This window comes from Amblyomma mixtum, chromosome 3 (genome assembly GCF_055824585.1).
Source record: "Amblyomma mixtum isolate Tamu chromosome 3, ASM5582458v1, whole genome shotgun sequence".
In the NCBI taxonomy this organism is placed as follows: Eukaryota; Metazoa; Arthropoda; class Arachnida; order Ixodida; family Ixodidae; genus Amblyomma; species Amblyomma mixtum.
Genome location: NC_143014.1, coordinates 74,845,529 through 74,863,273, shown reverse-complemented (window position 1 = coordinate 74,863,273; position 17,745 = coordinate 74,845,529). Strand labels below are relative to the sequence as shown.

The following is a 17,745-nucleotide window of genomic DNA, read 5'->3' as shown; positions in this document are numbered from 1 at the left end:
AAATTGTGTAAAATATTAGGTGAAACACCCTGTATAACGCGTAGCCTATAGGCACCTACCGCCACCCCAAACCGTGTACAGGGGCGCACTTTCTACCGTATATGAAAGGTTACTTACTAAGGGAACTATATGACAACTATGCGATCGAGTCCCGCCTAGCCGCCAGGACTTCTTTGGCACGTATGTGCCTTATGGAAACAGATATCAACCACTAGCAAGCAAACTAAATAATTCAATATCGCCTCCTCCACGGTTGACTGACATGCAGTTTTCATTCTAATGAGCGGCTAATGAACTTTGTGAAATTCTCGTAAGAGCACAGGTCACAAAAGTTGGCACTCATTCACCATAATTGCGCAACTAGGAACTACGAACAGTGCGACTTCAGTGCAACATGGACGGGACGCATCGTTATGTTGAATAGGCAAATGTTTTTTCCCACAGGCCAACAAAATGAGAAAAAAAAAAACATATATATACACACACAACTATGATTGAGCGTGATTTACTTGCAAAGAGAGAGAGATATTTTTAACATCGAGCCCGACGTCAGCAGTCAGATAAGGTGCACCTAATGAGAGTTTCCGCAGTATGCGTTTCCATGATAATGGCGGATTGAGTGAGCCGTTTCGCCATTTTCCGAGACGTGCGCGTGTTTGGTGAGCTTGTAAGGCGACCAAACGCAGTACAAGAAAAGTGTACAGGACCAGCGAGTTTTGTCACAGCGCGTTTATTTTCATTTTTTTCCTCTCTCTCGCACAATGACGGGGCATCGTTGCCAGATTAAAAACAGGCGATATCTGCCAAGAACAGGGTCAGGCAGACGTAATGAAAAGCAATAAACACAAGGTGAGTCTACAAAGAAATGGTTATGATCGCGATTAGTGACCCGAAGTGCGCTAACACAACGTTTCACTGAAAGTGAAATGGTTAAATTATGTGTTTCTGGTGAAAATCCAGAGGCGACTAAGTTGGCCCTACGAATCGGTAAATGGCTACGCTCGCATCCATAAGAACCTCACAGAGGTCATTGAAGAAGGCGACATACAAACGCACATACTACGCAAACACTCTTGTGAACAAATGCATAAACCACAGATACCCCTGCACCACACAATGCCACAGCAGCGCGCCACGCATAGTCCGCAGCACACACACAACAGGCTTCGAAGACGAGAAGTGCGCAGATGAAAGTTCCAAGTACGGCGAAACAATGCAACCGTCCAGACACACACTTCCCAGCAAAATCCGCGTCCGGGAGAAAACGGTAATATCCAAACTTGAGACGCCTCACATAGCAGCCGGAACGACTGAGTAACTGGCTAATGTGTAACAAGTTAGGAAAAGGTTTTTACCCCAGTAACAAAAGGTACTCCCAGCAGCTTGTAAGGCAATTCTCATAGCACGCCAGAGGCTCACAGAAAGCCCCTTCGAGGAAAGAGCGCTTCCTACTTCATCCATCGACAAAGTTCCGCATTCGAATTAGGGCTGGGCGTCTATTAAATTTCAGCCAGATTAATCAACGGGCATTAATCGATCGGCTAATCGGCTCGCAACTCTCGTGCATAACATTTAGGGAAGGAGCAAGACCACACATTTCGCATACGGTCGTTATTTTTAAAACTACACCATCGAGAACGTAAAACTGAAATCCCCTCGGTCACGGATGACAAGTCCATCTGCGGACGAAGGATGTTGGGGTTTCCCGGCAGCAGGAAAATTCCCAACCCCAGCTGCGCTCAACATACACTCCCATGGCGTTGGAGCAGCCTGAAGGCAAAGACCATTCTTACAAGTGGTGCCATTTGTAAGAGCTCTGCACTCGCCACCATAGGCATTTTCAAGCTATTTTCTTTAGCTTTTGGCCTGTGGCTCATTCTAAAGAATGTGCACATTTTTGAAATAAAGTTTGGATTCAATTCAATTCAAAGTCTGCAGTCTTGACCACCGCATTCCATGAAAGAATACGTCCAGCGAACGAATACCCCGTACACTGCTACAATAATTAACAGACCAGTTATATGATCGCGGAAACTCTCCCACGTGAAATCCACATCGAATTCTGGAAAGGCACATTTCGGTCGTTCGATCCACGTGAATTCAATCGATTAATCAGTCAGGAAACTCATAGCTCTAAGTCACCGCGACAATTAGCCGACTAGTCGAGGAACCGCCCAGCCCTAATGCGAATACAGACATGTGGTCGCTCTTCTCATTACCAGCACGAACACATCTGTACAACACGCCAAAGACAGCTGAAACGGCACAGTGGGACTACGAAGGCCCACTAATCGCGATGCCAACCCGACCTTGCCTTCAGAAATACAATCAACCAAAATGGCAGTACATCTGTGTCGCATGCGGCCACGCGGAAGAGAGTCACGCAGTCGCACTCACACAGTGTGTTGAAACATCGTAAACATAACAGAAAAATAATATTACACAAAGAGACAAAGCACTCGAACTCCGCACTGCTTGCAGTTTGCATAGCCTGCTGAAGGGAACACACGCGCCGTACGCCAAGACCGCGCTCGCTTTCAGTCCAGCTATGGCGCGGTAGACGGTCCTCGCGCAATGCTCCCCTTTCGGCCTGCCACTTCAGCCCGGCGCGGTAACAAAGTGCCGGTAAAGGCTGCGAATTTCAACGTGGTAGTGCACAACCCCAAAGGCAACAAAAACGCAATAAAGACGCAACCAACCGTGCGCTACAGTAAGCGCGCGTAAGCATCATGTCTCCCACTGTCCATTATCTCGTTGTTTCATCCGTTGGTTTGTTGAATAGTACTCAACGCACTGCTTTCAAGGGCGAATACGTCTGTGCGGTTATGCTTCTGCGCATGTATTTGATGCTTCTGTTACCTCGTGACAGGGCCATGCGTCGAGTTTGAAAAAAATAAAAATAAAAATGGGCGGCCTCGCACGACGTACAAGACAACGCGTCGGATAGACCACGTGAAGTCGCGATTTGTCAGTCAGCAAGCACTGCATTCCCACAACACACGTTAACTTAATCACGCACTCTCACATTTATTCAAAACGAAGAAAAAGAGAAAAGCGAATTTACAGCCCGGCAATCAGACGCCGTAAAGCCACAACAGGCCTGACCAAACGTACGCGGTTGTGTCACGCTCCGCGGGTCGAAAAATTTACAGGTTTGACGCTCCGAAGAAGCCGACGACAGAGCCAGAGGTTGTGCAGGTGCGCCATTACATTTAACACAAGACAAAAAAAAAAAGGCAAGAGCAAAATCAAGTCAGGTCAAGCCTCCATGGTACACACGACAGCTTTGCGCAAAACGGCACGTACTTTAGTAGACGCTTAGCTAACCTCAGATACCCTCGTTCCCCAGAAGTACACTCTTTCTCACTGCTTGGGAACGGCAACAGGTGCTTCTCCCTGCAGGCTACACATGAGGCGAGGGACATGCGAAAATGGACTGCGAAGCACGCGTGACTGTTTCAAAAAAAAAAAAAATCCACTCACGCTAGCGAAAAACAAAGATGCTCGCGAATGTCCGTAAATGCTTTAACCGTACACTCGAAGAGCTCGATCACGATGTTTGCCGCAAAATCATAATTCATGCCACTTTGCCAATGTAACAGAGCGTATTCCAGAGTCGAATTTAATTTCTGGACAACGGTTATTAAGAAAAAAAAAGAAAGTCGCAAACTCGCTGGTGACCAATAAGCATCGAGTCGACAACGCTCCCGTAATTTTGCCTAGCGATGCAAAGCAAAAACGAAGTGTGACGCCTATGAGGCCGAAGCCCTCGCCGCGCCGGCTCCACAACTATACCTGACACTTAGCACGGACTCGCCCCGACGAACTGACTGCAATCCCCACCCAGCGTCATCAAGTAGTGCCATGAAAGGCTGCACATGTGGCCGAACCTTCTTTTGCACTACCGGTTCAATGTCACAAGCAACAGCGCGCTATAGGATAAAACGGGCGCTTTCCAGCGCCAGCCAAGCTGTCATAGATCGGCTGAGAAAGCGGCGGCGGTTGTAGCGTTCAGCTGCAACAAAGAGCGAACCGTCACAAGCTCTGTCTGTGCTCGTTTACTTTCGTCGTAGAAAGGCTGGATGTCGCTGCAGTTGCATAAACCGCACTTCCGAAATCAAAGCACAACACACTCAGAAAACGATGGGTCTCGATATATGATACGTTCGAAAGTATATTTCCCTTAGTTAGCCAAAAGGAAAACTTGTGCTGCTCAATTGCGGGTGCAAATCACACGCAATCGCGAAGACGTTACCGACCTTGGGAGCCTTGCAATTATTTCTTTGGACAGCAACAATCTACGGACTATTATTTTTTTAAATAATCGCCACTCTCATGCGTTTAAATGAACGAGACACTGTTCGCGAAGCGGCGCTGCCTCGAAACTGCGAGTTATTGCAACCGAGCTCGCAGTGTCGAAGGCCATAAAAAAAAAAAAAATCTAGCCAAATACAGCATTTCCGAAGCGACGCACGCGTCCCTTGTCGAGGGGCTCGTCCAAAGACGCTTTTCGCCGGAAGTAAACGCTACAACCACTTCCCCTTGCTTCAGCCAATCACTGCCGACGGCAAGCGCTCGCTGCGGAAATCGCCGCACCCCCCGACTGAAACAGGGAAAAATCTTTGTACGCATAGCGTGTAGCCCGTGTGCTACCCTTCGGTAGATCGATTTCTTGGCGACACAATTCTGCGATCAAAGTTAACTGAATTCACCACCAGCAGCATTATGCACGATGATACAACCACATCTCTTGCGCCAACCAACCACAACAACGTTCCGTCAAGCCAACATCTTTTCCCGACCCAAGTGCTGTGAATGCAGCCTCAAAATTACGGTACACTACTATCGATAAAACAGCAAAAGGTCGGCGCGACAAGGCAGCAGAGAACCCCGTTGTCACGTGATCTCGGTGGAATATGGTCAGAAAAATCCGCATGAAGATCAGATTACGCGTGCTATTCAAAACTATGCTCTCTAAAACACGACTGCAGGGGGTGAGCCCGCGCGAAAGCAGTTACCCTAGGAGCGAACTGCTATGTTGCGAAGTGAAAGATCGCCTGCGTCATTTTTTTTTTTTTTTTTTGCGCCCAAACAGAACTTTATTTGCATCCCGAGGACACAAAACGCTGCGAAGACCGCAGAACGGCAAGGCCACAACCGCAGCACAAAGCGGCTGCCGTAGCACGCTGGTGACTTCCACGTGAGCGGCATACACTAGCCACAGCGCGATTCCCGGGGCATGATAACGGCTGTCGCCCAGTCGCGGAGCACTTGCGATGGCGGCGGCGCACGGTCTGCCGCCAGACAACGTGCCATAGCAGCATACAATCCAAAACCAGTGGCTAGGATGTGGCATGAATTTGGCTGCCTCAAATAATCACGAATAAGACTCGCACTATTTGCGCACCGCGCAAAGTAAAAGACCAGGGGGAGCCGATTCCTCGCAGCTACACGCACTACTGTGGCTCCAAACATGTTCCAGAACTGCGTGAGAAATTCGTTTTACAACGTACAGGCAGCGGTGATAAGAAAGGAAACACATTACGGGCATTCATACACCGATTACTCCACTAATTATATACAAAAATATAAGCCGCAAAAACACATTCCCCTAGAAACTCAAAGCTAGCTAATTGCTAAGCTCACTGAACGAACCTTTATTTCTTTTGAAGTACTGCCGATAATTGAGCACGCAGACAGCTGACATGTGCAGCGTTCTATCTACACTGCGTGGCCATCACTGCTATGTGCAGCTGGCAAAGATTTCACACAGCGGGCCATCGTTCGTGCTCCCGTGCGGCCAATTCCACGCACAAAGATTCCGCCGGAGCATGCATGTATACCATCAACGACAAATAAAACGCAAACTCGGGAACACAAAAATAGCCGCTGGAGAAAAAATATAGCAGTCTTCGAACCACTGAAATTGAAAGTCAAGTGGACTAACACACTGCCTCCTTCAGCTAAAATGTTCTCTCTTTAATGTTTCTATTTCAGCTGTCTCGTTCACATTTTATGAGACGCTGATAGTGCATGCCCGAACAGCCTACGGCTGCAACTTCAAGATGCACACTTTCTGCAGTCGCATGCGCTTTGTGTCCTCTGCGTGAACGTACTACACCTATAGAAGGTGGACCGACGCTTTCGCGGCTGCTTCTTCACAGCGTGGACAGATACAATGCCGGCTGCGCCAATTGCATAACAGTGCTGTAAAGCAAAGGCACTTCTATAAATTTCGCGTCACCTAACGTTGGTGTTCAGTACCCACAAGCACCAAAAGTGAAGCTTAATTCAGCTACGCGAAGGATCGGGCGAGCAGAAAAAGCTGACCATTCGGAGCACTACAGTGAAAACCACGACGATACGAAGCCGAGAGGATTTAATGACGCTGCGGCATTTTCATCCATGCATCGCCGCAATAACGTGCCTCTTCAAAATCACAGTGCACCTATCGGAGAGCCTGCACATTCATGCTATGAACCAGATTCCGCAGCTGTTCAACCAAGCCATACTTCAAAATTAAAAAAAAAAAGCGCACCGCTGATTCACAGACACTTGGGGCAAAGCAGGCTCAACAACACAGCACTTCAACATATCCAACATGAACAGCCGCGACAAGCAAGCTAAAAGTGGTAACAGATACACAGCCAGGCGACGTAAGCGGTGCTGCTTCGTCAACTTCATATTAATTTACAATTTACAGTTTCATGCGAAGCAAGACAGCAGAAAAAGGTCCCGACAACGTACCGTACAAAGCAGAATGCCTTTCATTACGGCAACGCTAGACCGCCACGCCATGACGAGTCGTTTCCGCATCAAAAAGTTAAAAGCGCCCGCACACTCACACCGACCCTGGAGCACGGGGATGTCGAACAAGGTGGCGATGGCAGCAGCAGCGACCCCAACCAACTCCACCCGCGACGTCTAAACAGGCACAAGTTGGGAGGTTTCACAGCAGGTCTCAAGAGTGGGCCTGTAGGACATCACAGGAAAAGCTGCCTCGGACGCTGCCGCTTTCCACATTCTCCAATTCCATCTCCAGTTAGCAGCGTCCCTTAAACTAACTGAATGCGAAACTTCGGTGAAACAAAACCAACTCACTTCATGCGCTCATATAAAAATGCGAGAGCCCGACAGCTGAATTATATATCAATGCTTAGTAAGACGACACAAGGTAAAAAAAAAAGGCAAGAAAATTCCTGAAGGCCGTTCAACAAAACGCCTGGTCCACACGCGAAAAAAAAAAAGCCGCTGAACATTTTAATGATACAAAGTCATGCACAGCAAAAAAGATGGCGGCCATGCTATAAAACCAAAAGTGCCGGACATGGCAATACATAAACACCTTGCAACAACATGGCTTCCTTATCACAGTGCAGTGTTCCTTATGTTAAGGCCGCCGCCGCCGCCGCGAAAGGCACCGATGTGAGACGCGGGCGGCGGCCGCCCTTGGTCGTCGACGACAGTCGTCACCTTCCGTCCACACTGGGACGAGGGGGGCAGAGGCGCGCCCGCGTGGCTTCGCCCGGAGCGCACCGCACAGCTTCCTCGGGAGGCGGCCCATGAGTGGTGAAGTATTCACACGATGGCACTGTCGGTGGTGGATTGCTTCTGAGTGTGTAGGCGGACCTGCCGACGGAGAGTTCACTCGAGGCCCTGCATGAGGATGTGCATCTCGCGGAAGAGGTGGCCCAGCTTGCCCTGCATCGTCTGCCGCTTGAGCAGGAACGACCGGATGGACAGCAGCTGGTTGTAGCAGCTCATGCACTTGTTGTACCTGCCGAAGAAGAAGAGACGAGACACGCTCACGCGCTGGCCTCGAACAGACTTCCCCGAATATTATCGAGGGAAAGTTTACGCGCTGCGGGGAATGAATATCGAGGGTCGCCAACCAGGTCGCCAAGTGGCGCCACGCAACAGTGCGACCCGCGGTACCGGCGCGTGGACTCGGGCAGGCCAATGCGCCTCGAACAGGTGAAGAAGCCGCCGAGAACAAAGCCTCAGACGGGCGACAGACGCGGAGAAAAACACGGAGGATATGCCGAAGGGGGCGGGGCCCAGCAAGGCGTGCGGTGCCGCTCGCAGCCCAGTAATGACCGCTGTCCGTCTGTTGGGCAACCTGGGTGTGTTTGGGGAGCTTATGCCGCTCAACGGCGCCCGCGGGACTCGAACCCTCCGCCTAATTGCACCTCACGGGAGAGCCGCCAGAGACGGGGGAGAGTGCGAGAACCGGCGGCGGTCGTCGGGCGAGTGGTCGGCGCGCGATCGCAATCGCAATTAAAATGGCGAGGGCGCTTTCCTTCCCGATGCGCCGTTTGTAGCGTCCTCCCCTCCTTCCCAAACTAATGGTAACAAATTCGAGCCTCGCGGCAGGTCGTACATCTCCGGTCTGTATCTGGTTTCCGTTTCGTTCCTTCATGAATTTCACAGCTGCCCCCTCGGACACGGTGCGCGCCGCCGAAACCCCCGAGAGCAGCCACTCCTCTCCGCGCAGTGCACGATATATTACACACACGCCCAGTATTACAGTCGGACAATTACGGCGCTGCTCGCCCCTCCCAGACAGAGATTTCACGGCACTTGGCCGGCCTGGCGGCGGGGTCGCCCTCTCCCCGCTGCAGCACGCACTGTCGCCCCGCCGCGGCGGCCCCGGCGTGCGCTATCGCCACCGATACGCACCTTTCCTCCCGGGAGATGTCCACCCCGACGCCGGGCGGCGCAGTGATGTTCGTCTTGATGACGGAGGCGAAGTTCTTGAGCAGGATGCGCAAACAGGCACAACCGGTTGACATGTACCTGCACAGAAACGCCAGCCATTCAGCCGCAGTCTCGTTCAGTTTGTTCGCTCAGTGCCAAACAACTCGTGGAAAGCTAAACAAGACATACTGTCGCAGGGTGTGTTGCTGGGCAAGTTGGTTTGACATCCTGAACATGCAGCGCTGGCAGACGAGGGACGAAGGAGAGACGACACACCTGTGTGTGTAGTCTCTCCTTCGTCCCTCGTCTGCCAGCGCTGCATGTTCAGGGCATACTGTCGGCGTCAAAAATCTCTACGATGCCTAGTTAAGTCTGCTCACAGTGGCCCGACTTCACTACCTCACATTAGAGCACGTGAGCTAGACCTCAACAAGTCTGGCCTCCAGCTACTGTTGTCGCTCACGCGTCCTGGGAACATGGTGCGAGGTATGTAGTACACTGCAGCTACTAAAGACCACTCGTACCGGGCTCGGGTAGGGCTCAATAAATCAGTGAACTGCGCGACAGGCAGCACCTGGCTCCACCCAGCGCGTTCCACGAGAGACGAGTCGGACGAGCACAGACAGGCGACTTTCTCCGGGCGTGCGCCGGCCAGGACAAAGGCCCGCATGCCGCGGCCACTATTTACATAAGAGGGTGTGATCCTCGGTCATCTTCGATGCGGCACCGGGTCAATCGGGTGCATTCTTGGCATTCCCGGGGCGGAATCTCCGGCCGTAATGAACGGCGGCGCGAATAAATTGACGAGCCGCGGCGCATACAGCACGGCAGAGCCACACCTCCGGCACGCCACCACGCTACCGAACCTCGCGGACGAATCGCAGCGCCCTCTCGCGCCAGCACGCTCTGGCTAACGAAAGTAATTAATGATGCATAAGTGCTCTGGGCCCGCGCTCCGAGCGGGGGCCGCGGCGGACGACCGCGGCCACGACGGCTGCCCGCGCGCACGGCATGAATGGGAGGCGCCCGAGCCGCGCCTCAAGAATGTCAAGCACATAGAACCAGCGTCCCCTAGACACTGCGCTCAGGGTTGCCAGGCGACAGAACGTGACAACTGCCGAATGCGTGGACCTATACACTGCAACGACCTCTCCTTTCCATCCGCACATTCTAGCCCTGCGGAAGCAAGGGCACCGACGAAGAAAGACGCTTCCACTCCTGTGGTCGTTTATACGCAGCGCTAAAGAGCGCCTGTTATGAGCATAATCCTCATAAAATCAACGCGCCTGTAAGTGTGTACTTGTGCGCGTGTGCTCAGTTCGATTATAGTGCCCACTATGCGTTTTTCTTCCTCCGACAAGCCATGCGGCATAAAGCGCATTACTATTAAAAGTCTACCATGCCTTAGGCAACTGTGGATGCCAACTTTACACGCCCACCCATTAGGAGACCATCAAAACACACACCTGTCTGACTGGGACAGTCCTGGAAGCGACTCGTATGACGGGGACAGCAACTATTAACGGACACCAGGAGCGGAGCATACGCCTGTCTACTCTGGTGTCAGAGTTCGACGGATACACCATATCCGCACAGAGCAATGACTCTGGATTGCTACAGTGGGCCGTGTCCGCACGTCCGGTAGCAGGAGTGCGAGCAGTTCGGTTCTGAGCATTCCGCGCCAGACGTTGTCGACAAGCCGCTCGCAAGAAAACTCTGCATCAATAGTGTAGCATTTCGACTTCCCAGTTTCAACATCGGCGCATAAGCGATTTAGGCGAAAAGTCCATCATCGCAAATATGCGCTTGGATGAGACGATGCTGCTGGGGCACAAAGAAAGTTCTCGAATTCGGTAGCAGAAAGATAACAACATGCAAAACTCCGCAAGCAGACTTTTCCGCGAGTCTCCGTTGACCCAAACAAAACGGCCGACTACGTTCTTCGGGCGATCCCACCGTGGCAGGCTTTGCTTGGTTCTTCCAGCGTGCGTTCTATACGCCAACTGTGGTCGGTGCAGTGCGCAGCTCGACACACCGAGAGGTGCTCGCGTAGTCATGTCTCGGCCGCTCCATCCAGCTGCGCCCGTTGTTGGCGTGACTGACAACGGCCGAAGCGCGCCCGTTTTGGGAAATCACCCGCCGGATCACAGGTGGCCCACCCGGCAGGGGAACAACACCCTCCGCGAGCAGCCGGAAGCGAAAAAATAAGCTACCCGGAGCGGAACAAGCAACGCCGGCGGTCAAGCTTCAGCAGGTGCTCGCGCTCGCTCTCTGGCTCTACACATTTTGAGCATGCGCCACTCAATACCCCCTTTACAGGGGCAACTTCCAACAACCGTTTAGCTTACAGGGTTTGAATTATTCATAGTTGGGCAGCGTTACGCAGTAGCGCCATGTCACACTCGTATCACGTATTCCTTAATTGGTGTAAATAAATGAATAAACTAAACGGCAGCTGGTCAAGAAAAGGCAGCAGTTGCAGTTGAATGCATCAATAGGCTGGCATCATAGCCGATTGGGTGACATTAACAGTGCGGTTTCTTTCACGGAGCATCTTCAACCAGCAATTTCGCTTAAACGCACAATGTAGCACTTGAAAAAAAATGTCAACAGAATGCATCAAAGCGATCAAGTTCTGAAGCGAGACGCATTTATTACCTACGCTTTAGGTACGTGAAATTTCAACGCCCGGAAGCTGCACGTGCACGCCCTGAGGGACGGGATTAATTCGGCCACCCGGGGCTCTTGAACGTGCGCTTGCAGTACGCGGAAATGCGCCAGCCGTGGCCAGAAATCGAACCGGCGACCTCATGCTCAGTAGCGAGAGCCACTGCGCCATCTTTGGTCCATAACGAAGTCGCGGAGTGACCCGATGTCAACTTCCAGAGGCTCAAGTGCCAGGTAATCGTCTTTCGCAAAACGAACATCAGCTTCACTACAAGCGCTCCATAATTGGAGGGGGGAGGATTATTTCGGGCATCAACAGACTCAGATCGTCTTGTTTCACATGGCACACTTTTCTTTTAAGCTTCCCTGCGGTCGCTGCATATTCAGCAGCACCAGATCAATTCCGCTCCCGGCCGAAGAGTTCCTCCGAGTACGAACACCAAGGGGGCCGTTCATTAACATCTCAAAGCGACTCCTCCGGCCGGACGCCGCGTGGCCGATCGGTCAGCTGTGCTCGCCGGGCGAAGAAGAACGCACGGTGGGGACGCGTGACACTAGATGCGCGCGCGGGGCCTCCTCTTCCGATGGCGCGCGCCAAGAGATCGCATACGTGAGGGCGCATTTGAACTGCAGATGTAATTGCAGGGAGGAGACTCGGATCCCGCTCGAGTCGTTTTCCTTTGATTGAGATGAATTATGGCCAACGGGTTTGCCGGGCCGCCACCGAGAAAATGGCATTTCGTGAAGAAGGGGAGGGGGTAATTTGTTTCATAACGAGCGGCCCGGCCGGCCTCCCGTCGGCGGCCAGCGCGCGCGATCCGGACGCCGAATGGCACACACACAGAGCGCGCCGCTGGCGGAGAGCGAGTCCGATCGCAAAACGAGCCGCCCCGCCCCTCCGGAGCCGCGCCATCAAGTTGTTGACCTTTGCACGTCGATGCACCGAAACCTTCCCCGAAAGCCGCCAAAAGGAGAGTCGGGAGAGACGCACTGTTCCAATTACACAATCGGCCAGCGCCCGTCCGAAAGCGATGCGTCCTCCACTCGGTGTCGGTCCACGGCGGCGGCAGCCAGGTAAGTGTATAATCACCGCTCGTCTTGCCGCCGACGCGCTGCGGGACGCGCCTCGCGAGGGGTGCAGCGAGGACGAGGTGGGAAGAACTGCGCACGGACAGAAACGAAATCGCAGCCACAAGCACGGAGAGAGCACGGATCCGTTTTCACGCAGCAGGAATAGTTGCCACGGCCAGCACGGCCGGGCGCCATTGTTTAATCGGCGGTAGATGGCGGGAACAAGCGCGAGATAAGCCAGGCAGAACCTTGGGGCCGGAGCGAGTGATCGGCACAAACCGTCGGAAGGAAAAGGCCCACACAGCCCGCCGTCACCACTGGGCAGATGCGGCTTCATCGCGAGTCGGAAGGACGCGATAACAAATCGGCTCCATTTCAGGCACCCGTCGATAAGCATCAGATCGCGTTTCCCAAAAGGGCAGCGCAGAAGGAGAGGCGGCCGTCACAAAACAAGGAGCCGGGTCACACTGGCCACCGCCCCTGCGTCGGCGGAAAAGAAAAATGGACAGAAAAGAAAAGCAGGAGGACGTTTGGAAAGCGGCCGATAGCATCGATCGTTGGTGCCGAAGAAAAGTCACAATGGCACCCTTTGAGCGGACCGCGCGCACGATCGGGGAGGCAGCGGGAGGCTGGCGCGGACATTAGCTGCCCCACACGCGGGCCTTTTGTCCAGAGCAAGACAGCCCCACCCGCGCGCTCAACGAGGGACCGTGCCCGCCGAGACTCGCGTTTCTCCCCCGGATAAAGATGTTTCCAGCGAGAAAACTCGCGGTACAAGCCCGCTGGCTAAGCTCAGGGAGTTTGCAGCAAGTGGCAGGCGCTCGACTTGGCGATCCAATCTGCTTATTTGCCGAGCACTGACTGAGCGCTCAAAAGGTCCTGCCTGGCCAGCTCGAAAGAAATTAGCCGATATTCGCACGTCGCATGCGATCAAGCGGTGGTGCTTGTTCAGTATGTTCGTTATTTGTAGGTATAACGAAGTTGAAAAGGCACGGCGATTACTTCGTTATAGCCGTAGCTTCGTTACAACCCGTGTTGACCGGGCTTCCAAGGGGAATCGCCATCCCTTCGTTATATCCATTATTTCGCCATGAACCGTTTCGTTATAACGAGGTTCGACTGAACGCCATCCTGCATATGCGACTTTAATGGAGCATACACGGCGCACAATCGGGCAGGTATGTTTTCTCCTTCGAAAACTCAGTGCGGCCGCCGTGCGGAGGGCGCCCCGCTAGGGACAGCGGGCGAGAGTGCGGCGGGCCGCGGTCGGGCGCACGAGCCCGCCCCTCCTTCCGCGGCGGGGTTCCCCGGCTGATGTCTTTATCGGGCGACTCGGCGGAGCGAATGGCTGGGACGGCTGTCGGTTTCGAACGCACCGTGACCAAGCAGAAAACTAGAGGCGCCCCACAATGCGACGGGAGAGTCCTCCGTGGGAAGCAGTGCACGCACGCTCCGACAGCTTAACGTGCAGGACGGTTACGACGAGAGGCGGGACAAGGTATTTTCAATGTGGTGTTCGTCACAGGTCGACCGAACACACACGCTGCAGACACGCTTCGGGGAGCGTAATCGAAACCCGCTGAAAGGAGCCAGTGGCGCTAAGTACAGCCCGCGTCAATGCCAACTGCGAGAAACACTGGCCCTCACTGAGGGATACCACACACAGTATACACGTAAGCTGGTACTACTGCCATGAGAGATTCAGTGCGAAAGCACTGCTTAACGCGGCCCCAACAATCAAGAATCTTGTGTGAAGCTCGGGTTAGTTCGGAGGAGCGTTGCGCAAGCTGCTGCTGAGGGGAGAGAGGGTGTGAAGACGAAGAGCGAGAAACGCGGATGCGTGCACATGCAGATGCCGGAAAGAAGAGGCGAAGAATGAACGCATGCTTTCGCACATTTACTCGGTTTAACTACGTGAGACCCTGCCATTTTTTAGCCAGTTCAAGGGATATCAGTTGGAGCAGAAAAGCCAGATTGCATGCGCCTTTCGCCTCACAACCTCGTCCGCTTCTCCTTCCTCGCAGCGATAAATGTGACTTATAGTAGGACACAAGTCAAGAAGGCAGCGGCAAACATCCTTCAAAGGTGGCCCTCCAGCCAATGGCGTCGACCGATTGTCATGACATCGCGGTTAATCCCACTGCGCGGGACCACTTGCCAGTAACCTGAGATTTGACGATATATAGACCTTTCTATCGCGCGAGGAGGATGTCAAAACGCACTCTCTCTGGGCTGTTGAAAACCGGTTCCGCTGCTACTTTTTCACCGCGTTAGCGCGGGGTGCAATGGGCGACGCCCAAGGAGCAATGCAGCGGAGGCTCGGGAGGAAAGGGAGGGAGATGTTCCTTTGTCCCCGTGTCGTGGGGAACGGGATCCTCAGCACCCTTTCTCCAACTTCACCCCTGTGCATCGCTAGCCCGAAGACACCACGACACGGGGACAAAGCCTTCACTTTCATGCCTAGCCTCTGCTGCATCGCAACCGCGACGTCATAAGAACCAATCGACGACACTGGCTGGAGGGCCACCTCTGAGGGTCGCTGCTTTCTTGACTTGCATCCCACTGTAGACGGAGACAGGTCTTCCCGCGACAGTTGCCACGTCCTTCCTCTGTCCTCCTCACGAGAACTCTCACAGCAGACGCCTTCGCAAGCAAGGAGAGGAATACTCGGTTTTTGCGACACCATGACGCGCCCCTTGCCAAGCAATCATGCCCACAGGCTACCAAACAAACGGAGAAAACGCTGCACATGCCGCAGTTGCGCCAATAAAACAGGGAAGTTTGCGGCTGTCTGAAGTCATGTGATTTGCTGCCCTTTTTTAAGGAGCGATCGACTCCGCCTATTAGCAACTACCGTCCAGATAACTAATAATCGGACATGGTATGTTACACGGGCGTTTTCAACGACAGTTCAGGTGACCTTTAGCTGAACTGAACGGCAGTTCGTGGCGTTAGGACGACAGCGTCAACTGCCGTTGAGATCTCAATGGTAGTTAAAGGTTTTTCAGTTCGAGTGAGGTCGGTTGGTTCCGGCTGAACGCGTCAACTGACAAGGTGGCGGTCGACGGACTAGCCGAATCGGATGAGTCGGTGGAATTTCCCACTGCAGTGCGCTCTAAAATCACTGAAAAGCCTGTCCTGGCTGGTACAAGTCAAACCGCACAGCTTTCACTAATCGTATGAGCGCGAATAAATGCTAAGCGGCCCGAGAAAAAATGCGTCTGCGGCGGCTAGAAATGAGAGCAATTTTTATTTATGAATTGCCTGCACGTGTCGGAATCACTTAATCCATAAAATGCACGAGTTTCGCGATACGTGCCGTGTAAGTCCTGCCGACTGCCGCTCAGTTCAACATTGGTTGGAAAGCCGAACTTCCGTTCAACTCAACGTTAACGTTCGCAACAACTGTTTGCCAGGTCCATTTCGATAACGTATCGTGGCTCAAGCGAAACAGAAATGGCAATCCGCAGTGAGTGAGGCGCTCTTGCAGAGTGGACTTCTAATTTGCAAATTATGTGCTTTGGGAAACAAAGATGAAATGATAATGCATATATGAGTACTGGCGTAGCAACTGGCCACCACCAGAAACAGTTTTTCCCGATTTTTTTTTTCTCTTACGGGGACGCATTCTCTATGCTAACGGAATTATGAGGCCCATTCTGCAGTGACAAAAAGCTGCTATACTTTACACTTTATTTTGCTTCCAAGGCTCTGCTCAGTATTTCTTTTTTCCACTTTCACACAGCTTCGAAACGCTCATTAAATAACGTGGATTGGATTGTGGAATTTTAACGTCCCGAAGCGACTCGGGCTGTGAGGGACGCCGTAGTGGAGGGGCGCTAACATCGCACAGCACGCGGGCGTTTTTGTATTGTGCCTCCATCGAAACACGGCCGCCGCGGCCGGAATCATCGAACCCGTGACCTTGGGATCAGCAGACGAACGCCAAAGCCAATGAGCCAGCGTGGCGTGTCGACTAAATATAAATAAAGTCGTTAACAAAGATACATAATTAGCAAGACAGAAGGTAACCAAGCAATTTTAGGACACTGAACCACTACAACCTAAAGCATTTCGAAGCACGGAGGCAAGGAGAGGCTTCAAGACGATGCCGTACCCATTGTAAGGTATTTACATGATGCACGCCAGACAGCAACCCCTCCCCCTCTCTCCCCACGTTCCTAAATGTAACAGAAATAGGAGAATGCAAAATACATTGGTGTGCGCCTTCTGCTCTTGAATGTCTAAAAAAAAAAAACTGCCTGCGAGGGGAGTTTGTCAACATGTCGACTCAGGTAATACTGAGCATCAAAGCTTAGCAAAAATGCTTCATATGACTGAACAGCGAGAAGTAGTACTGGGAAGATGTGTTGGCCGCTACAAAAAAATCTGAACGAAAGAGAACGCAACGCCACGCTATAAATTAATACTTTCGACTCGGCTGCTTTCAGACGGGACGAAAGCACGAGTTAATACCGCTATCATTCTACAAGCGTGGATGGAGTAGACACCCCACCTTGACTTCCCCGAAATCGGGCTAATGTACAATGATACTAACAGTGGCGATCGTGTAGAGACAGGATTACACGGAGAATTCACAGCATCCTTATTCTTCGCGGCTACCTTCCGTAAACAATGCCAAGGTATATGGAGGACGGTCTTGAAGCGCCTGTCGCGTCGCCATCTATGACACGCTGCTAACGGAAACAGATAACTAACAAAGCAACCGACCACCCGCTGCGCGTTGCTCAAAGCCTCTTTCACCTAGTCTCGATTCGATAGCGAAACGTCGCCACTTGAGCGAATCAATTACGCACGGGTCGTCACGGAGTTTTCTCGATCCCCCCCACCCCCATGCGTCCCCGGCCCACTAGGAATGTGTTTTCCTCGGCACGTCTCGCACAGGGGCAGCAGACCTACGACTCCGCGCACATTCGTCCGAGTCAAGGCTGTTTAAAAACATACCGGCGATGAAAGCAGTGCCTCCTCCAGGTATCCGAAATGCCCCGACAACAGCGCACGCCCCAGCAGACCCGCACAAAACCCAACAAAGCGCCCAATTGCGACTGTGAAACCGTGACTCACGTAAACGCACTCGAAAGTCGCGCTCCCTGCGCCCGCGGCGAGCGAGCGAGCCCGGGTCGCACAATTCGCGCGCCCCGGCGGCGGCGCCCCACGCGCGAACAAAGCGCGCCAAAGGTGCGGGGAGGAGGCATTCCGGGCGACGCCACCCAGCGCGAGTCAAGCGGGAGGGGGGCCGGCCTGCAGGTGCGGACGCATGCAAACAACTCCGGCCCCCCGCTTTGTGCC

The 17,745-nt window shown here is 52.9% G+C and overlaps 1 protein-coding gene across 5 annotated transcripts in view; it reads right to left on the bottom strand.

The window, feature by feature from the left end:
* Positions 1 to 714: 714 nt before the first annotated feature.
* Positions 715 to 17,745, bottom strand: part of kat80 (katanin p80) — a 159,646-nt gene continuing 142,615 nt past the window's right edge. For all 5 annotated transcript variants that reach the window (XM_089579687.1, XM_089579684.1, XM_089579682.1 and 2 more), the window contains 2 exons: positions 8,680 to 8,796; positions 715 to 7,777 (listed from right to left, as the gene is read on the bottom strand). In XM_089579687.1, the coding sequence (XP_089435813.1) occupies positions 7,645 to 7,777; positions 8,680 to 8,796 (250 nt within the window). In that variant the 3' untranslated portion in view covers positions 715 to 7,644. The remainder of the gene's footprint in view (positions 7,778 to 8,679; positions 8,797 to 17,745) is intronic.